At 39.8% G+C, this 22,576-nt stretch overlaps 2 protein-coding genes across 2 annotated transcripts; both read left to right on the top strand.

The window, feature by feature from the left end:
• Positions 1-2,632: 2,632 nt before the first annotated feature.
• Positions 2,633-3,526, top strand: LOC126726985 (uncharacterized). Its single transcript, XM_050432461.1, has one exon. It carries the CDS (start codon positions 2,633-2,635, stop codon positions 3,524-3,526), a length of 894 nt encoding a protein of 297 aa, XP_050288418.1.
• Positions 3,527-16,679: 13,153 nt separating this feature from the next.
• LOC126724057 (protein TIC 62, chloroplastic) lies at positions 16,680-20,457 on the top strand. Its single transcript, XM_050428206.1, has 9 exons — positions 16,680-17,063; positions 17,657-17,769; positions 17,920-17,973; positions 18,116-18,200; positions 18,462-18,567; positions 19,012-19,098; positions 19,233-19,330; positions 19,515-19,624; positions 20,250-20,457. The coding sequence occupies exons 1-9, from the start codon at positions 16,775-16,777 to the stop codon at positions 20,313-20,315; spliced, it is 1,008 nt and encodes a 335-aa protein (XP_050284163.1). The 5' UTR covers positions 16,680-16,774; the 3' UTR covers positions 20,316-20,457.
• The last annotated feature ends 2,119 nt before the right edge of the window (positions 20,458-22,576 follow it).

Genomic DNA, 22,576 nt, shown 5'->3' with positions numbered 1-22,576 from the left:
CGAAAGGCTCGAAACCCATACAGTGGAAATGCATAATCGTGACACTTCTTTTAGCTATACCGTCTTCTCCAGTAGTATATGGCTGCTCGTGGCCTTCTTCTAGTTGAACAAAGCCTTTAGCATAGCCTTTTTCACGACATTCCTTCTTCTTACACTGCAGATACAAATTGGATGTTAAATATATGTTACAAAACTGAATAACAGATCATATTTGAATTACATAAATAGTGAATAAAATGTTACAATGCGAAAAAAAGATAGTTAGACTCATCCTAAGAATTTAGGATTTTACCCGCCTTGCAAATCTTTTTTTTAGTTTCCGTAGAGATGCTGACAGTGTCATCAACAATAGTTTGACAAGTTATGCAACAGACCTAGAGGAAAAAGTTAACAAGAAGTTAGAAAAATCATCCAAAAAGATGAAATATAATAGACACACTATAAATACCTGAAAACAATAGGAATAATTACTGGGCACTGTCAACTCCTCTATTCCGCCTATATCAGCTTTAAATTTCAAATCATAGCGTTTTGATGGTGGATAAGTTTCCATCTTGATATGGAATTCTTTTTTACAAGTTATTTGTTCTTTTAAAATAGGAGGATGGATTTATAATAAGAATATGAAATGTCATATCAATTACATTACATGCTTTCATAATAAAAACATGTGTATCTAACAAATCATAAAAACACTACTGAATTTATGTGCTAAGTAATTCTTTCTCTTTAACAATAAGTTTTGAGTAATTTTATTCTATTTCTATTTTCTTAATTGTAGTTTTAATAAATCCGTCATGCATGGTTGTTATAATCTCCTTTTTTTATCTCTCTCTAACAAGGTTGTTTATAATAATTATGTCATACTTTGAGATAAGTGCATTTGGATACATGACCAAATCAAAAAAATCCTATTGATTTTTTTCATCTTTTAGTTTTCTAGGGAGACTGGGTTCGTTTATAATCACTAGTGCCAACATGGAAGGCATGTGCTAATCTTGAGTAAAAAATTTGAGATTATACACAAAACAATACCTATAAAATATTTTTAAAAATATTTCATAAACCAATACCCTTAAAGTATGCATTAACTTTACTCTATATAATTTAGGTTATAGTAAAAGTCCATTCAAAACTTGATGAGACGGCTTCTGCTATTGCTGAAAAATTATATCCATTGATAAGGATAAAAGAGATTGATTAAGGTAAGCCGACGGTTTATGAGTGACGGCATCTACTGGGCCGTTAGCCCCTGTTTAATGATTGACGGCGGGCTAAAGTTGTAAGGAGAGGCACCCATAGGCTGACGGGATAATAAAGCTGAAGGGTGATCCTGAAGCTGACGGGATGAAGACTAAAGGCATAATATAAGCTGACGGCACTAGTCAAAAAATGCTTGCTAACCACGTTTGCGTGTATAAGTAAATGACTTGGCCTCCACGTTTTGTGAAACCTAAGAGGGATTCCTATATGGAAAGGATCCCGCAAAATACGCCAAAGGAGACTCCTATAAGGAAAAGACTTCTACTCTAAGGAAAAGGGGTCAACCCCTACTATTATAAAAACCCAAGCACCCTCACGAACCAAGGTACGCATAAAATGCTTTCTTTTTTGCTATGCAGGTGCTATTTGGAGCGCGTGAAGACCGTGTAGCTCATTGGTGATATTTTCGGCATCATCAGTTGACACCGTCTGTGGGAAATCGTGTAGTGCAAAGTCATATTACCGCTTCCCGGACAAAAGTTGCATGGTACTCACCCGCTCAATGGCAACCACTAACGACATTCAAGAAGAGGAACCACCCACGACCGCCCTCGAGAAGCAAGTTAAGACTCTCGCCGCGGCCATGAAACGCCTCACCAGACAAAACCGCGACCTGAAAGAGCAACTGCGCTAGAAAAGCGCAGCACCGGACAACCAAGGAGCTGATCAAGAAGGAACCAGCGCTGACAGAAGAAACCAAAAGGGACCCCAGGCTAGTAACGCCCCGAGCAAACCGGAGCGACAGAACGTGAGCATCCCTTCCCTCGCAGATACGGCTCCACCACCTATTATCGCAGAGATGCAGGCGATGAAGGAACAAATGGAGGTTATGATGAACGCTCTCAAAGGGCGAGTGTCCAGTGATCTTGACGACCTTATCAACCGAACTGACTCGCCGTTCACCGCCCCCGTCAACTCCTTCCCCTTGCCGAGTAAGTTCCGCATGCCACAGATAAACAGTTATGACGGGGTCAAGTACCCTCTGGACCACCTAGAGACCTTCAAGACCCTGATGCACCTTCAAAGAGTAGCAGACGCGATCATGTGTAGGGCCTTCCCTACAACGCTGAAGGGCGCGGCAAGAATTTGGTTCAGCCGACTGACACCAAACTCTATCAGCACCTTCAAAGAACTTAGCGCTCAATTTACCACGCACTTCATCGAAGGCCATCGGTACAAGAAGTCTACGGCTTGTTTGATGAGTATCAAACAGCGAGAGGATGAAACTTTAAGAGCCTACATATCCCACTTCAATAAGGAGGCACTCTCGATCGACAAAGCCGACTATAAGATACTTGTCACAGCGTTCACGAATGGGCTGAAGAAGGGTAAGTTTTTGTTCTCCCTGTATAAAAACGACCCAAAAACCATGTCAGAAGTACTTTACCAGGCCACAAACTATATGAACGCCGAAGACGCGCTGTTGGCCCGAGAAGAGAGGCCAAAGAAAAGAGAGAGGCAGGAAGACACTCGGCAGGACCAAGGCCGAAAGAAAGCAAGGACGGGAGACCGAAGGGATGAGAGGCGCCCTAAGCCCCTAGAGGGAAGATTCACGAGCTTCACTCCGTTGACCGCCTCTATAGATCAAGTCCTTATGCAAATCAAGGACGAGGAGGCTCTGACGTTCCCGGGAAAGCTGAAGAGTGATCCCAACAAACATTCTAGGGATAAGTATTGCCGTTTCCACCGCAACCATGGTCACGATACGGCTGATTGCTATGACCTAAAGCAGCAGATTGAGGCCCTCATCAGACAAGAAAAACTGCAGAAGTTCGTTAGCAAGGAGAAAACGGATCCACTCCCACAATACCAACACCCCCAACGGGATAATAAGCGACCGAGGCCCCCGATAGGGGACATAAGGATGATCGTAGGAGGAACGGCTGTCGCCGGGTCATCCAAAAAGGCTCGCAAAACCTACTTTCGGATAGTACAAAATGTTCAGCTGACGGGAGTTGTGCCGAAGATAGCACGAAGAGAAGGCCCCATAATCGAGTTCTTAGAAGAGGATGCACGACGCCTTCACCATCCACATGACGATGCGCTCGTCGTCAGCTTACGGGTAGAAGACTACAACATCCACCGGGTGTTGGTCGACAACGGCAGTTCAGCAGATATTTTATACTACCCGGCGTTCCAGCAGATGAGGATCGACAGGGAGCGATTGATTCCAACGAATGCCCCGCTTGTGGGCTTCGGAGGGAGCCGAGTATTCCCCCTGGGCGCGATCACATTGTCCGTAATGGTAGGCGACTACCCTTAGCAGATAACCAAGGACGTAACATTCTTGGTGGTCGATTGCTCATCTGCCTACAACGCTATCCTCGGACGACCCACGCTCAATTCATGGAAGGCGGTAACTTCAACTTACCACCTAATGATTAAGTTCCCTACCAACTATGGAGTAGAGGAGCTACGCGGAAGTCAGATGGCCGCGCGCGAATGCTATGTAGCCATGATGGAAATGGAGGATCAGGTTCAGGCTTTGAATATAGAAGAGCACCGGATGGTGACGGAACCAGTAGAGAGGCTAGAAGAGATACCCCTTGACAGTTCTGATCCTGGCCGAACGACCAAAATTGGAACACTCGCTAACCCCGCAATCCGTCAAGAGCTCATAACCTTCCTCAGAGGCAATCGAGACGTATTCACCTGGAGTCATGAAGATATGCCAGGAATAGACCCTTCAGTCATGGTGCACAAGTTGAATGTATCGCCCGCCTTTCCACCTGTCCAACAAAAGAAGAGAGTTTTCGCCCCTGAACGAGATCGGGCCATAGCAACAGAAGTCCGAAAACTACAGGAAGCAAGTTTCATTAGGGAAGCCTGCCCCAAAGATAGCTATCCCCTCCCAAGGGTTGACGTCCTAGTAGACTCAACGACCCAACACTAGTTGCTAAGCTTCATAGACGCTTTCTCGAGGTACAACCAAATTCAAATGCACGAAACTGATCAGGAAAAAACTTCGTTCATGACCAGTCAAGGCCTCTTCTGTTACAAAGTGATGCCCTTCGACCTGAAGAACGCAGGCGCAACGTACCAAAGACTTATGAACAAAATGTTCGCGCAGCAGATTGGGAGGAATGTCCAGGTCTACGTTGACGACATGCTAGTAAAAAGCCGAAAGGAGGAAGATCATCTGGAAGATCTCAAAGAAACATTCAACACCCTTCGCTCTTACAACATGAAGCTCAATCCAGGAAAATGCGCCTTTGGAGTGACGGCGGGAAAATTCCTAGGATTTATGGTGTCCCAAAGGGGAATCGAGGCAAACCCGGACAAGATCCGGGCCATTATGGAGATGGCACTACCAAGAAATGTGAAAGAGGTGCAAAGCCTCAACGGAAAAATAGCGGCACTGAATAGGTTCGTGTCAAGGGCGATGGACAAATGTTTACCCTTCTTCCGCACGCTGAAGAGATCGTTCGAGTGGACTGCCGAATGCCAGCAAGCGTTCAAGGAGTTGAAGGCTTATTTCTCCTCCCCACCACTGCTAAGCCCGTCACAGCCAGGAGAAGAGCTTTTTCTCTATCTAGCCGTCTCCCCCGCAGCCATCAGCGCTGCCTTAGTTAGAGAAGAAGAAAAAGTACAAAAACCCGTGTACTACGCGAGCTCAAGCGCTTCGTGGTGCTGAAGAAAGATACCCACCTATGGAAAAACTTGCCTTTGCATTAGTTATGGCAGCCCGCAAGCTCAAACCGTACTTTCAAATGCATACAGTAAACGTCCTGACTGACAAGCCCTTACGACGGGCGATGAGCAATCCTGAGGCTGCGGGACAATTGGCGTTATGGGCTATAGAGTTGAGCGAATTTGATATCCAGTACCGCCCACGAACCGCCATCAAGGGACAGATCGTCGCAAATTTCATAGCGGAATTCACTCATGACGAAGACAAAGGGGTAGAAGAGTCCCCTCATTGGAGCATATATACGGACGGGTCATCCAACAGACAAGCCGGAGTGGCCGGCACCATGCTACTATCGCTCGAAGGAGATACAATTGAATGTATGGTCCGTCTTGACTTCCTCGCTACCAACAATGAATCAGAATATGAAGCATTAATAGCAGGACTCGACCTCGCCAAAGCAGCAGGAGCCGCGAGGGTAGTCATCTACTATGACTCTCAGGTCATTACTAACCAAATAAATGGAGACTACGAGTGCAAGGGCGAAAGGATGAAAAGGTACCTTGATCAAGTAAGGGCGAGAGTGGATGACCTAAAAGCCAAAATTGTCCAAATTCCCAGAGGAGAAAATGAGCGAGCCGATCGCCTCACAAAGGCCGCTTCCGCAGAACATATGGTCATCCCTGATAATGTACTCTCTTTTGTTCAACTTTCTCCACTAATAGATCTCAGCAACGTGCAGGAAATAGGCTCTGATAGTAGCTGGACCGCGCCGTTAGTTTCATACTTAAAAGACGGGGTCTTACCAGACGGAAAGGAGGCTGCAAGAAAACTTAAGGTCCAGGCGGCAAGGTTCGTCCTAATAAAAGACGTCCTGTATAAAAGAGGCTTCTCCTGACCATATCTGAGATGCTTGGGTACGGAAAAGGCAGACTACGTCATGAGAGAGGTACACGAAGGAATCTGCAGAAACCATTCAGGATCTAGATCATTGGTACACAAGCTTGTGCAAGCAGGGTACTATTAGCCCACCATGCAGAAGGACGCCGAAGCTTATGTCAGGACCTGTGACAAATGTCAAAGGTTCAGCAATATTATTAGACAACCAACCGAAGAGCTGACCCCGATGACGGCCCCATGGCCGTTCGCACAATGGGGGTTAGATATTATGGGACCATTCCCTACAGCAGTACGACAGCTGAAGTTCATGGTGGTGGGCATTGACTACTTTACAAAATGGGTGGAAGCTGAAACTTTGGCCACCATTACGGAGAAGAACATACGAAGCTTTGTTTGGAGATGCATCATATGTAGGTTTGGCATTCCTAGAGTCTTTGTCTCGGACAACGGGAGGCAATTCGACAACGACTCCTTCCGGGATTTTTGCTCACAGTTAGGAATAAAGAACCACTACTCCTCCTCCACCCACCCTCAGGCTAATGGCCAGGTCGAAGTCACGAACCGATCCTTGCTCAAGATTATCAAGACTCGGCTCAAGAGGGTAAAGGGTATATGGCCTGAAGAATTGCCAAGCATACTATAGGCATACGGGACAACGGCGAGGACACCCGTAGGAGAGACACCGTTCCGACTAACGTACCAAAGCGAAACAGTCATCCCAACCAAAGTTGGGCTCACGAGCTACAGGGTGCACAACCATGATGAGAACAAAAACGACGAGGTAATGCGACTACAGCTCGACCTAGTGGACGAGATTAGGGCGGCGGCAGAACAAAGGCTCGCTAGGTACCAGGACCGCATGGCCAAACACTACAACTCTCGGGTCCGACATAGAGACTTCCAAGTTGGAGATCTCGTTCTTAGAAAGGTCATGGGCGCCGCTAGGGACCCTACCCAAGGGAAACTCGGCCCCAATTGGGAAGGACCTTACCGAGTTACGTCGTGGCAGAGGAAAGGCACTTACCACCTGAAGACGTTAGAAGGACAGAAACTGCCACACCCATGGAACACCGAGCACCTACGAAAGTATTACCAGTAAGAGTGGCAACATGAAGACCAACCTTTTTATTTACATTTCAGCAAATTTTAGTCTTACTCCTCAACTTTATCATTTACTTTAGTTTTTTGCAACAATACCTCTTTTTTGTTTTAAGCCCAAAAGGCAAGATTTGGTTTTAGAATTACTTTTATTTACAAATGCATGGCAATAAGAGGAGTTTATTCAAAATTGCTGAAGTATCTATTTTAGAAATCTACGGTTTAAAGTCCACAAAAGTGGACAACTAAGTTCACAAAAGTGAACAACAAAAACGACTAAGTCCATAACACACGGTCTAAAAAGTTGACGGTCTCACTAAACAGACGAGACTATCATCATATGGACAAGGTTCCAAAAACCAACAGGCCTACAAAGATGACAAGGTCATCAAGGCTAAAGCTAAAAAGTTGACGGTCCCACCTAATAGATGAGGCTATCATCATATGGACGAGGTCCTAAAACCAACAGGCCTACAAAAGATGACAAGCTCATCAAGCCCATGACAGACTAAAGCTAAAAAGCTGACGGTCCCACCTAATAAATAAGGCTATCATCATATGGACAAGGTTCCAAAACCAACAGGCCTACAAAAGATGACAAGCTCATTAAGCCCGTGTTAGACTAAAGCTAAAAAGCTGACAGTCTCACGAAACGGACGGAGCCATTATAGAACCAACGGGCTTACATTAAGCCCATAAGATGATTGAAAAATTAGAAAATTGACGGCCAGATTAAGGTCAGTAAAGTAATAAAAATGGTGACAATTGATGGGCGAATCTTCAAAGCCGACGGCCCAAAAGCAACGGAACCATTACTTGGATAGTGCAACCAAGTTGACGGTCCTTGAAAAATGACGAACAAGGTTGAAAATCCAAGGGGAAAACCCGTGAAATTGACGAGATAAGAAGGATATCTCATAGGTCGCAAAAAAGGCTATACCGACGGAGTCTCCCAACCAATTCAAAAAAACTGACGGGGTTCCCAAAACAGATGGGAATGTTTACCAAGACTTCGTCCAGCACAATCACTGATTAGAAAAAAAATAATAACGAAAGCGACGGGAATAATATACCATGTAATAAATACAGTTGTATACAAACAAAATCCCGAGAAAACCAAACGGGCACTTAAACAATTGTTTGCAAAAAAAATTAAAGTACAACGATTGTTTGCAAAATGATTGAAATGCAAGAATAAAATACAAATAAAGAGAACTAAGGAGCGGGAGCATCAGCAGGATTCCCGTCAGCTTGCTGATCTTCAACGTTTACAATTGCAGCTGGAGTATTGGAAGCAGGAGTAGGAGGGTTTGCAGTAGGTTGGGCTAGGACAACAACACCGTCAGACTCCGGAGTAGGATTAGGCTGAGAGGAGCCGTTATCTCTACCATCCATTGTAATTCCGGACAGGTCCAGCTCTGGGAATGCTGACGCGACCTGTTTAAGGCAATCGTCAAAACCGGTGCCATAATACTCGGCACAAGAGTCAATAAACGATTGCATCGCTTTAAAGTCTCGAACCGCGTCAGCCCCAGCCGTCAACACCCTTTGGCCTAGATCCGTCACCTCCTCCTTGAGCTTGTCATTCTGACGGTCAGCCTCCACCAGCTTCTCCCTGACTTCCTTCAGCTCTTGGTTCAGCGTACAGACGGTGTCCTTGTACTGCCCTTATTCATTCATCAGATTTGTATTATGCTTTCGGACCCGAGTGTCGACTCCTTCCTTCGCGACGCAACGGTTTTGAAGGGCCTTAACACGTACCAAGGCCTAAGAAAAGAACACAGCCGTCAGTCAAAGTTCATCAAAGCAAAATAAAATTAGTTCGGCCAAAAGGTAGCAAGCATACCCTGGTGAGATCAAAAAGGGCTGACGCCCTTAAATCCTCCATCCCCAACAGATCACAAGACTCTATGTCCGTCGGCTTTATGAAGGACTTAACCTCCCCGACAGCATAGTCCTTGTGGGTCAGGAGACGGCAGGGGCCCTCGTTGACGGGACCCAAGGAGGTCATTACCCCTTTGCCCGCACCGTGGCTTGGCTTGAGAGGTGATTTTTCTTTTGCAGCACCATCCCCAGGAGTGACAGCGGCCTTTTTAACCGGACAGCCATCACTCCCGTCGGGATTCATCTTTGCCTACTTAGTGACGGTCTTAGGGGTTGACGACGTCTCCCCCCCTGCCTCCTTTGCCCTCTTCTCCTCCTTCTGACGGGCTACGGCAGCCCTTACCTTCTGTTTAGCAGATTTCATCTCTACAATACAAAAAAAAAAAAAAAAAAACTAAAGTTAGAACAAGAGACGGAGGAGTAAATTGACGAAGGTGATAGGGAGTACTTACGTCGACGGGAAAAATTGTCCAATTTTCGGGCTTCAGCTGACGGTTCTGGACCCCCACAGTATAAATGAATAGTGTCAAGGGTGATCAAATCCCTACACTTACATTCTTCCAAAGGGATTTCCCGAACCCGACGAATGAACTCCTCTTGTTCGTCAGTTATGTGGGGACGGGTATGAGCTGAACAGAAAAAAGAGAAAGAATGTTAGTAGCGTCACTTCAAAAACGAAAGGAACATGGTTGACGGGATTAACCTGAATCCCTGACAAAAGCCTAAGTGTTGTCAAAATAACCATGGGGCATCGTCGCCCATTCCTCCTGACGGCAAACCCAATCCGTCCCTTCAACAAAAAAAATATCTACTTTTCCAGTTCCTATTGGAATCTGGCATATCTGATACTAGCCTCAAATTTTTCTCCCGGGCATTAAAATGGTATGTCCCCTTAGACGAGGCGATATGATGGGGCATGTAGCAGTAAAAGAATTCGTCTAAGGTAAGCTAACGGTTTCCTCCACTTAGACGGCCCCACAAGATTTCAGCTCCTATGAAAGTCCTCCAGGCATTTGGGGAAATTTGAGTGACGGATAGGCCCAGGAAGTCAGCTAGTTGACGGTGTAAGGCCGTCAACGGTAATCTCAGGCCCACAGCAAACATGGCATCATACATGCCCACGTCAGCGATTCTCCTTGAGTAACAACTCTCATTCTTTCTAGGGAGACGGATCGAGATATGGTCTGGGATTTGGTAACGAGTACACAACTCCCTAAAAACCTTATTACTTATCCTAGGTAAAAATTTGTTGACGGCCCAATCCTCAGGAAGAATGAAAGGACGGTTATCTCCTGGACCCTCTGAAGTCCCTTCACTGGGTCCCTCATCTCCGTCACTATCATCTCCGTCACTATCATCTCCATCAACATTTATATCATCCCAGTCACTGTCATCCTCTCCTCTTCCCTCTTCTACTTCATCCTTACCCCCCTCAGTATAACTCTCATCACCGTTAGGAGATCGGGCCGACGTCCCTCTCTCTGACGAAGGCGAGAAGTCCTCTGACTCATCACCAGAACCAAAGGCCTCGTCATAGCCCGCTCCTTCGCGGACTGACGACTCCTCACACGACGCGTCACTTGACATCTGACTACCTACAAGTGACGGATCCAATCTAAGTACCTAAGCTGAAGTCCTCACTAATGAATTATACAGGCATAAGTAAAAATGAAAAGAAGAGAGGAAATAGAACTTACTGGTGAGTTAACTTTCTTGGAGAAACGGCTTCAAGGGCAGCAATGCACGAGGTGACGAAGTTAAGGAACAAGGTGACAGAATTTAGGGCGACGGTCTCTCTCTTTCAAAGATCAGCAAAGATGAAATAGAGGAAATGAGGAGGAGGACCCCCTTATATATAGAATGGAAGGGCGTGGAAGACGAAGCGACACCCTCGTCAGAAGCAAAGCCAATGGGAACTCGCCACGTGTCCAAAGCATTAAATGCACGACGGCTCGAGGAGTCCCATATAAATAATTTTCCCACCTCCTTGAAGAATATGACAATCAACAGAAACGTTAACTCCATAACCCATCAGTATGAAAAGTGATGGAGATATGGAGTAGGGGGCAACTGATAAGGATAAAAGAGATTGATTAAGGTAAGCCGACGGTTTATGAGTGACGGCATCTATTGGGCCGTCAGCCCCTGTTTAATGACTGACGGCGGGCTAAAGTTGTAAGGAGATGCACCCATAGACTGACGGGATAATAAAGCTGAAGGGTGATCCTGAAGCTGACGGGATGAAGACTGAAGGCATAATATAAGCTGACGGCACTAGTCAAAGAATGCTTGCTAACCACGTTTGCGTGTATAAGTAAACGACTTGCCCTCCACGTTTTGTGAAACCTAAGAGGGATTCCTATATGGAAAGGATCCCGCAAAATACGCCCAAGGAGACTCCTATAAGGAAAAGACTTCTACTCCAAGGAAAAGGGGTCAACCCCTACTACTATAAAAACCCAAGTACCCTCACGAACCAAAGTACGCATAATTTACCCTCTCTAGCACTCTAGAGCAGTGAGAATAGTTCTGACTTGACCTTCGGAGGGTATTTGGCCGGTACCACACTGGTGCTCTCTGTTACGTCCTTTCTTTTTTGCTGTGCAGGTACTATTTGGAGCGCGCGAGGACCGTGTGGCTTACTGGTGATATTTTCAGCATCATCATCTATCATCTAACAGGCTCTAATAACCATTACACACTATCCCTGTACATGGGAAACATCTATTCATAAATTTTGATTAATACTTGATTTTGTCAAAATGATTACTTCTACTTATAAAATTGACAATATGATTTCCATTGATCTATTTGTGGCATGAGTTGTATTTCACAAATAGCAATGTGCCAACTCGTATCACAACCTCTATTGTTCTTCTGAAAGCCAATATGAATGGATGTGGATCCATTCAATTCGTGCTCTGCGACTTTTAGATTGTATGTACATTATTGGTAACATAAATATTACATCTTTTCCAATTGGTCACTCTTTAACCCTAGCCAAAAGTCATTGACAATAAGCCAACATATTTTTACCCTAATAATAATACCATCTTAAACAACTCTTGAATGAAGTCAAAACTTTTTTCTAGATTAAAAAAAAAAAAAAAATTGCTAAAAGATCTGGTACCTCCTTACCAAGACCTCTATAAAGAGCCTCCCAAACCTAAGCTTTTCTTCATATCTCCCCCTTTCCATCACATAGCCTAGACGCACACACCAGTACACAAAGAGAAGCACCATGGCTACGAAGAATGTGTTTATTTTAATGGTCCTTGCATGCCTTTTGGCAAATGCAATTGGAACAAAGGACCTTCCCATCAAGCCAAGATATGAATCTGTATCAAGCTTCCAAATAAGTGGAGACCAAGTCAAGTACTTGAACTTACTCGGTGGCATGAACTCTTGTACGAGTGACATTGTTGATTTCTTCTTTGATAGGCTGACCAATCTTATGGTTGAGTTCAATATTGATCCTTTCAAATAAAGTATGCAATTGTCTGTTTGTCTTTGGAAGCTTTTGATTTGTTTCATGGATGTCATGATCTTGATGTTTTATAATGTGTTGTGTAATAATGATTCTTATAAATAAAATGAGTTTACAGGTTGCTTTTATGCCAATCAATAAGAAAACTTCTAGGTATTTTCCAAATAGACAAAACTTAGGTACAATGTGCTGTTCCGTAATTCCTCTTTTTAGATTCAGCCATGTGGTTACTTAACTAAAAAATACATTTCCATCCTATAAGAAAAAATTCACATGTGGAATTTTAAAAGAAGAACCTAAGAAATAGCACATAAATACTGTACCTAAGTCTTGCTCTTTCCAAATACAAGAATGTAGTATTTCCTCCTCTCACATGAATGGTGGATCTTACCATAAATTTAATTAATAGAATCTACTATTATGTAAAAGGAGAGAGTATCACATCATTGTACTCTTAAAGTACTGAATAATTACCAGAACAAAATGATAATTGTCATGATCATTATGATTATCAAGAATCCCACCATTAATTAAAGAGATGTTTATTTATTAATACTCTAGTGGATATTGCATGGTTATCAATATCCTCTAAAATTCTTAAGTAACTTGCAAGTTTTTTAAATCGAATCCACTCGTTGTAAAATGGGAGAAAGTGTCTCTTGTTACAAGCAAACCAAATTGAACATGTAACAATCTAACAAAATGAATGTCATATCATTTTTTTTTATACTCCTTTGCAAGAATCATTCCTACCAACCTCACAAGATCTAATTGTGAGAGGCAGAGATCTATCGACAATGAACCCCTTCTATCCCTCCCTTAGTACCATTGATTACAATCTCCTCCTCAATATTATGCACAATTCCATATTAAATTGACCAAATTGAACCACTAAGTGATGTTATGTTAACATGAGTATAAAAAAATGTGACGTTGGTTGACATTGGGTGCTAATTTTTTGAACTCGAAGTTATAGGGTTAGTGGTAAGTGGAACAAAAACCCAACCAAACTTGACCTGTGATCACCTCTACGTGACACTATATATTCACCTTTAGATTCATGAAAAATTAAATATTTATGGATTCACCATAAAATCAAATTATTGGTGCAAATTAAAATGACAAAAATCCATTATATTCAAGGAAAATATAGAGGATCATAATCTATTTTGATCCACACCAAGGATGAGACCAATTTGGTGATGGTCGATGTGGAGGAGGATTTGGCACCAAACCAATGGTCTCATTTTTGCCACATGGGCAACCAAGATCAACCTAGAAACCCCAAAATCACATTGTATAGACCAAGAGTGACACAATTTGGTTCAACTACTTTTTTTTAGGTCCACTTTTTTATTCTGTCCCTCATTTTCTTAGCATTCAAACATGGTAAAGAACTAAAATCAAACATCAATAGACATTTATAAACTCAAATTTAAGATCAAAAATAAAAACCAACTAGAGTTGGCCTTGGTTTATATCAAAATTTAAAATGAACTCAAACAATGCAAGTCAATCTCCATCTACCACCAACCTTGTGTCCATTCAAATTTTTTGCTTACACCACCACTTGTGCACCACCACCAACAACAAGCTTCTTCTTACCCTACTGGATTTGTAGAGTTTTACTTAGAGCAAACTATATTAATACTTTTAATTAGGAATCGCAACAGGTCAAGTTTAGGGCAGGTTTGTTTATGCCTGAACCCGCCCCACAAACCTACCCCTGTTACCCGAACCCACCCCATTTAATAAATGGGCTTTTCTTTAACTCCCAAACCCACCCCGTCGAACCTCGCGAGCCCCGTCCAGCCATGCCACTTCAAGGCCCAATCTGTGGCCCAATTTTTTTAAAAAAATTATGTTTACCTAATCTGATTTTCTCAACAACCAAAAAATAGGGAAAAATGAACACTGAAGAAAACACAAATCTTTTATAAAAAATAAATAATAAATAAAAAAACCTAGTTTTGAACAAATCGGAACCCATAAAACCCAATAACATACACCCAGATCAAAAACCCACAAAACCCATTATTTTCTTAGCAACCAACAAATTGGAAACCCACAAAACCAGTAACATACACCCAAGAAAACCTAGATCTGGACACTCAAATTTCACCAATCATCGCTAAAAAAACCAAAAAACCACCAACATAATGGAAACCCACAAAACCCAACAACATAAACCACCATTGCACCACCACCACACATGCACGCCGCCAGCCACTGATCTCCCAAAATAACCAAAGATTTGATGTAACAAAACCAAAGTTTCGATGAAAGTGAGTGAGAGTTGTCAAATGGGTGAGGGGCTGAATGAGTGAGAGTGACAGAGCAAAGGGGTGGCTATGAATGAGAGGAGAGTTAGAGATTAGAGTTTTACTAAGTGTGTGTGTGTGTGTGTGTGTGTGTGTGTGTATAGAGTGGGTTTTTGGTAATTTTACTCTAACCGAGGCGGGTCCAAGTTCGAGTTTGAGGCGAGTATCACTAAAACCCCATACTCGACCCAAACCTATTTCGAGTTTTATTTTAAAAACCTAATCCTGACCCTACTGTTTCACGAGTTGGGTAAAACCCACCCCCATTAGGGTTGGGTACCTGCAGGTCGAGTATTTTTTGCCATCCCTTCTTATAATGTCTTCATAATACGCTACAATAGCATGTATGGCTTATTTTTCTAATACAATATAGTGTACAGTAATGATATGACGTGGTGGTTTCATCTCTTATTTTAGGAAAATTCTTATTAAATTATTAAAATTAAATTGATAGAATTTACATTAGAGTATGAAATTAAAATTTTCAAAGTAAGAAGATATTAAAAGTTTTAAATATAGAAAAGTGAGGGAGATGAGAGTATCATAATTTTCAAAGATTACAGTGAAAGAGTTGACAACAAATTTTAATAATTAGGTAAGTTTAAATTTGTTTCTCAAAAAAAAATATTAAGTTTAAATTTCAATTTAATTTCAATTTATTAAAAAAAACTTGGAACATACTCGAAGATACTAATTTTTTTTATTATCAATCAATTAATAGTTGAAATTAAAAATTATTTAAAAGGAAAGAAAAAGAAAAAAAAAGGAAAGAAAAAGAAAAATAAAGTAATGGCCCTCCTGAGGGGATCATTTTGGTAATCCCATTAAAAACATAACCAGCACCACAAAAACCAACCGTTGTCTTATCCCGCTGTTTCAGTTTGCTACTCTCTTTCTTTGTTCAATAGCTTCCAGACATCTATTCACTCCAATTCTAGATTTCGTAGTGAAAACATTCTCCAAACCCCGTCAACGAGACCCATGTTTTACATTCACTCTCCACAGTTCCACCACCAACTCCTTATTCTATGTTTACTTCTTCTTCTAAGTCCATTTCTAGCTTTAGAAGAAGGTCACCACAATTTAGGCTCCATTTGGTTGGGATGGAAAAGTGGGAGAATAGAAAATGAGAAAATGATAGAAAAATAGAACGATAAAAAAAAAAAAAAAAAAAAATTGAATTTCTCTCATTTGTGTTTGGTTGAGGCCTTGAGGGTGGAAAAGTAAAGAGATGGAAAAAATGAGTTTGTATAAATTTACTTATAAGCTCTTATCAAAAAATGATATCCAATTAGAACAAAAAAGTGGCAAACAACCAACCAAAAAATAAAAACAATCACCAATTTTATTAAAAAATAAAAATCATACCCTAAAAAAAAAGTAAAAGAAAAAAAATTAACACCCTATTAAATTATTAATCAAGAAAATATTGCCAAAAAAAAAAAACCTAGCAGTTAAGAGGAGAAAGATTAGTTTAGTCATTGACTAAAACTATTCATTTCTCCTCTATTTTCTCTCTAAATTGGAAAGATAGAATTTTTCTAGGCCAAGAAAGAAAACATCCAGGTCTCACCAATTTTTCATTCTCCCCTTCTCTACTACCAAACACACATAAAAATCAAACGGACCCTTTTTGTCAAAGAGGAACTCATCCAATCCCCAAGTTAAGAGCCATGATTCTACAATTGGTAGGAATGTACACAATTGTGTACAATTTGTTGAAATTTAACACAATTTTTCAAAAAATAGACATAAATTTGTACATTCAATGAAGACTTTTTTTTTAGAAAATATACATAATCCTATATATTAAACATACATATTTTTTTTTCATAACATGAACATGTATACAATTATGTACATTCAAAGAATGTATAAAATTCTATATATTCAATGGACATAATTTTTCAAAGAACATACATATTACGTAACAACGATAATAAAAAGTAATATTATTAATTATTAATTATTAAAATAATGATAATAAATAAATAAAAAGAAAAGAAAAGAGAGAGAGGAAAATAGTCGAATGATAGACCACATCATTTGTCCACTACAAAATCCTTATAATTTTTCCTCGTGGGGTCATTTTGATAATCCCAATAAAACATAGCCAGCACCCACCACACAGCCCAACCGTTGTCTTGTGACTCCTGTTCCTCTGTTTCATTTTGTTGCTCTCTTTCTCTGTTCATGGCTTCCAGACTCTTATTCACTCCAATTCCCGATTTCCCAGTCCCAGTTGAAAAATTCCCAAAACCCCATCAACGAGTCCCATGTTTTACATTCACTCTTGCACCTCCAACTTCTTATTCTTCTAAGTCCATTTCTAGCTCTAGAAGAGGGTCACCACCACCGCCACTTAATGCTGTCAAAGAGGAACTCATCCAATCCCCGAGTTCAGAGCGAACCCATGATTCCAAAACCTCTCCTTCTTCTTCTTCGAAGCTTGTTCTCGTCGCTGGTGGCTCCGGTGGTGTTGGTAGGCTATTTCTTTCTCTTTTTCTCTGCTGCTTATGATGTAACGTCTACATGTTTATGAACTTGTGTACTTAGTGCATCTATGTGAGTGACTGAGTGTTTGTGCTGTATGAAACATGTTTGGTTTGAGTTGAAGGTGAATATGTTACTTCTGTGCCTCTTTGTATTCGATCTGATTGGTTTTAGTGTGTGTGCGTTTATGCTGGTAGTTTATATTGCAATGGAATGCAGTTATTGTGATTGTGGAAATGCTAGTGGTTTGTTAATAAATAAGAAGAAAGATTAAATTTTGAAAGGTTATCTAGTATAAATTTGACTCCTTGAAGTCCTCTTGATTTAATGAATAACCAATGATCTCTATTCAAATCTTATAAGAATAACTATAAACTGGTGAAAAAGGAAGGGGAGAGAGGGAGAGCAGTGGCTAGTAGTACCGTGTCCATATCTCAGTGATTATTGAGTAATAATTCTTGTTATTGGTTCGGGATCTGAGTAACTAATAAGGCTTTCACAAAGAATATCAGTTTGAAAACATACCCTTTTGTTAACTTGTTTGGGAATTTTGCAAGTTTAGTACTTTTCTCTACTTTTCAGGGCAGTTGGTAGTGGCATCATTGCTAAGCAGGAATATCAAGTCACGACTTTTAGTACGAGATCCTGAGAAAGCAATATCCTTGTTTGGTAAACAAGATGAGGAAACATTGCAGGTAGCAATATTCTGACTGAATTATGCATAAACTTTTCTCCATGAATAATAAATGTGCACAAATTTTCTTCATTCTTTGTGCATTATTTTACTGTGTTATCTTACCTCCGGATGTTAGACTTTGTAGTCATAGAGCTTTTCAACTTGATAGGTGATTAAAGGGGATACTCGGAACCCAGAGGATTTAGATCCATCTATATTTGAGGTTTCTCCTTTGCTCTATTCAATTCTACATTATATTATTTGATTATATTTATCTTAATGAATGATAAAAGTTTTTCTTGACCATTTAGAATGTTGGGTAATTATCTAAAATATGATTTTTATTCTTAAAACCTTGTATTCAGGGAGTAACACATGTGATTTGCTGCACTGGAACAACAGCCTTTCCTTCGAAACGATGGGATGGGGATAACACACCAGAAAGAGTAGGTCAGTATTGTGTTTTTCATCAATTAAAAATTTAGCATTATTAGTAAACAAGACTATGCAAGGAAAAATATGGAGAAGAATCTAAAACATGTTTTATGTACTACTGCCTGTGCATTGAAGAGCAGCCCCACATACTGGATAAAATTCATCATTCTTGTACCTTTAAATTTCTGTTTATGCATACACAAACACCAGACCAATAGACCATGTACACATGTATGTATGCTTTCAGTGCTTTTGACTGTAAGTTATTAATTGAAGATTGGGAGGGTGTGAGAAATCTTGTATCTGCACTGCCTTCGTCACTGAAGAGAATTGTTCTTGTTTCGTCAGTCGGAGTAACAAAGTTCAGTGAACTACCGTGGAGGTAAGACTACTTCTTAAATGAATGGATAATTAGAAAATAAGCAATTATAAGGAAATTTCTATCCACTGATATAAATATATACATGTGATTGTTTGGACCCTACATGTTAATATGATTCCTAGTACTCAATTCAAATGATTTTAAAATAGACATTCCCATTAAAAGGTTTCTGTAGGATTCTATAGGAATTTATATATCCTGTACACTGTACACTTTCTTTAGTGATTCTATCAGGCTTTGTGTTAGAAATTGGCGTGGTAAATTCATGTTTTGCAGAAGTTGTGCATGTTTGTCAGTGGTATGAATTTGGGGATCTTTATATTCTCTTCTTGTTGTGGCTACAGCTTTCTCAAGTGTTTGGTGTGTTAAGTTTTGATTCGAGATTCATTCCATAATATTACTAGTACTATGGGCTAATATAATCACTTTGTATTATTTCTATAGCATTATGAACCTCTTTGGTGTCCTCAAATTTAAAAGGATGGGGGAGGATTTTCTTCGCAATTCTGGTCTTCCATTTACCATAATCAGGTATATGGTATAATTACTGCCCTTTTTTTTGTTAACTCAATGCTGAGAAAGGAATGCTTAGTAACTAGAGAGAGTGAGAGAGAGAACTTGCAATCATATTTTAATTTGGTTTTTGTAATTTTTTCTTATACCAGACCTGGTAGATTGACTGATGGACCTTACACATCATATGATCTAAATACTTTGCTCAAAGCTACAGCTGGGCAAAGACGTGCAGTTCTTATAGGTCAAGGTATGGCATAAATAATTTGTTTCTCAGACGAGTTGCAACGTACATCATCATGTCAAATAAATTACAGATCCATAGCTACTAATCAAATAACAGATCATCTAATCTATACGTGTATTTTGAAAACCTCTTCTTTTTCCTTTTATTCATATTTCTTTTGTCTGATGGATTTGTATATTGGTGTCAGGAGATAAACTTGTTGGAGAAGCTAGCAGAATTGTAGTTGCAGAAGCTTGTATACAGGCACTGGACATGGAATTCACTGAAGGCAAAGCTTATGAAATCAACTCAGTTGAGGTAATCTTCAAGTAATGATTATGGTAAATGTGGAGCATATGGACATAAAATGCAAATGTTATCATTCCACTTGCTTCTGGAATGTTTTTGACTTGCATCACAAATTGAAAATCTTTTATTGGTTTTGATTGCCAAACAACAGGCTGAATATATACTAACAGCAATATGGACTTTGAAACATCAGAGAAGCACATTTTAAAGGCTAAAGACAAATTTTGACACAAGTTTTGTTTTAATTATAATATTTGGTAGATGATGAACAACATGCACTTATTTTCTGACATTCAACATTCATTATTTATTTTATCTAAGCAAATGCATCATCTTCTTGATCTTCCATATTGGGTTTCGACCAGGTATGTGAATCTATGATAAGAAAGAAACATATATGACCACATCATGTATATTTGTAACTTGTATAATATTCAATGTTTCTTTCAAATGCTTGTGAGATCCAATTTTGTGTGGTACAGATTTCTTAGTCCTTGTTAATCAGAGTCTTTGCATTTTCATTCAGTATTCAATTGGACTTAATCTGTGTCAACTGTTTGGATGACTTTCAGTTAACTTTACCATATTCTACTATGATTATGAAATTACTTGCCAAGCTGAAATTTATATGTAGGGAGAAGGACCAGGAAGTGATCCGCAGAAGTGGCAAGAGCTATTTAAAGCTGCCCAAGCCCAATAATTGAACTCCTACATTCAATTTGGTTCGTCATCTATGTGTACCATTAGAGATATTGTTTGAAAGTGAGAAATGTGTGATGTAAGTAATTATATTATGTAATATAGTTTTTTTTTTTATGTAAGTAATATAGTTAATTATGGCAGATATTGCATCTTCCTTTTCTTTTTCCCTTCTCTCCGCCACAGTTCAAGTCATGATTGCAGCATTTTTTTTTTTTTTGGCTTTAGCTTGGTAACTAAGGTATTGACATGCTTTATAACTTAGGTATACCAAGTCCCAACACATAAGCTAGGAGTCCTAAATTCCCTCTATATTACAAATAATGCACATTTTGGGGTTTGAACCCTATTGCCATGAAGGAACATAGAACGTGCCATTGAACCTATATATCCTTAACCATACAGATGTCCTCAGCACAATTCACAAGCAACATCCCTTCTAAGGTTAAAATTATGATCACTTCCATAAAGGGAGACAGAACATGCTATTGGATCTGCAGGCCATTGTCCATACAGATGCTTAAATCTAATATGTTATAGCATTCTCACACAAATATAGATTTCTTTTTATAAATAGGTGATCTGATCTTTTTGCATGGTTGGGTCAAGTAGTTTGAGGGCTTAAGCTTTTGAAAGTTTGTGAATTTGTGATCGTTGCCTGTAAATGTTCTCTGTTATGGGGGGAAAAGGTCATAACAGGTAGTATGCTACCAAAGAAAGTTATGATCTAATTTCTTAGAAAGGTTCTGGCTGAAAATTTAGAAAAATTGGTCATTTCTGGACCCAGTTAGTGTTGGTCCATGTACATGCTCACATTACGTACCTCATCTTCTCTTGAAATAAAATTTTTAGTTGGCAGCTCGTGCAAATGTGCCACCAGAAAATTTGTCCAAGACCTTGTCATTGTCTATTTTTGCTCTCATTGTGACATCATGTGTCATGTATTTTTAAATAATAATAGTTATTGTGGTGACTAGTGATCATTTTTGTAATTATAAATGTTTACTTTTTGGAAATTAATATACTCTTTGAGGCAGGGTGTACTAGAGCCCCTTCCCATCTATATTGACCGGGAAGAGGGGCGAGGCCCTCGCGAAAGCGCTGCCTGCCCTGACTGGTGGAAAAAAACACTGGATTGCTTACACTAGTATAAGAGAAAGCGAGTCTGGTTCCACATCCTTGCCTAATTACAGTATAAAAACATATGCTTACTAAAATAATATCATTTATATAATGTCGCCTTTAATTTCTTACTACTTGGTTGTGTGCATAGGTGCATTGTTGCCTTTGAAAAACATCATGATTATCTTGTTAATTACCGGCGGAGGAATGGGGATGTTTCAGGGTCCATCCTCAACTGCAAAAGAGGTAGGTAGACATGATAGCTGGTATCATAGCTATGTCACAATCTAGCACTAAGCTCACCAACTATACCAGTACTTCTATTTCCTTGAACAACATGTGAGGCAAAAATTTTACCCACCAAGGCCAGTTTAACAAAAGGGTTGTGATAATGGTAACTGTGAGGTTTGCATTGCAAGTCATATGCAGAATCTTTATCTGCAGCGCATGAGTAATGACTCATTTTATTTTTTATGTTGAAAGAAATAAATTTTCAGTTGTTATATTATCTCTTTTGGATTTTAGTGAGCTTAAGGAAAAGCCTAGCTAGCACCCAGAGTTAACCAACATGCATGGCATTTGTACCTCAAGCACATCAAAGACCTTATTAATTTAAAGATTTTGACACACAAAGAAAGGTGGTTTGCTACATATGTTCTTGCTAAGTACACATCCACTATTGAGTGTATCAATATTTGCATATCAATATCTGCCAGTGTCATATTAGTTGTAAATGAAATAACTTAAGCTCAAACAGAACATAAGCAAACTTGCTAAATTTCCTTCAAGCTAAAATATGCTACCTCACATACTTGTCACCAAACAATGTGAATAAATAACTCATAAATCCTTAACAATATAGATAAATGGAATAACAAAAGAAGATTTAATGATGGATTAGAACATTGAAAATAAATCAAAATTGACCAAGGAATTGGTTACCAAACAAAGAAGCAAAATCCCAATCATCTGTGGATTAAGCATATGAAATCAAGTATCTTGCACTTTATTCAAAATAATGCTAATTAATTGATCAAAAAAAAAAATTGATAGGTAATAACAAACTTTATTGATAGTAAAAGTACAGTGAATTTACTTCGTAAACTCAATTATGATTTTTTATCATAATTGATCAAAAAA

Source organism: Quercus robur, chromosome 1 (genome assembly GCF_932294415.1).
Source record: "Quercus robur chromosome 1, dhQueRobu3.1, whole genome shotgun sequence".
In the NCBI taxonomy this organism is placed as follows: domain Eukaryota; kingdom Viridiplantae; phylum Streptophyta; class Magnoliopsida; order Fagales; family Fagaceae; genus Quercus; species Quercus robur.
The sequence above is the reverse complement of the archived record's forward strand: the minus strand, read 5'-3'. Positions and strand labels throughout refer to the sequence as shown.

Coding starts and splice junctions, on each gene's coding strand:
- LOC126726985 (XM_050432461.1), top strand. CDS start 2,633: ATGTCAGAAGTACTTTACCAGGCCACAAACTATATGAACGCCGAAGAC.
- LOC126724057 (XM_050428206.1), top strand. CDS start 16,775: ATGGCTTCCAGACTCTTATTCACTCCAATTCCCGATTTCCCAGTCCCA. Junction 18,568..19,011: donor TTCAGTGAACTACCGTGGAG/GTAAGACTACTT, acceptor TTATTTCTATAG/CATTATGAACCTCTTTGGTG. Junction 19,625..20,249: donor ATGAAATCAACTCAGTTGAG/GTAATCTTCAAG, acceptor ATTTATATGTAG/GGAGAAGGACCAGGAAGTGA.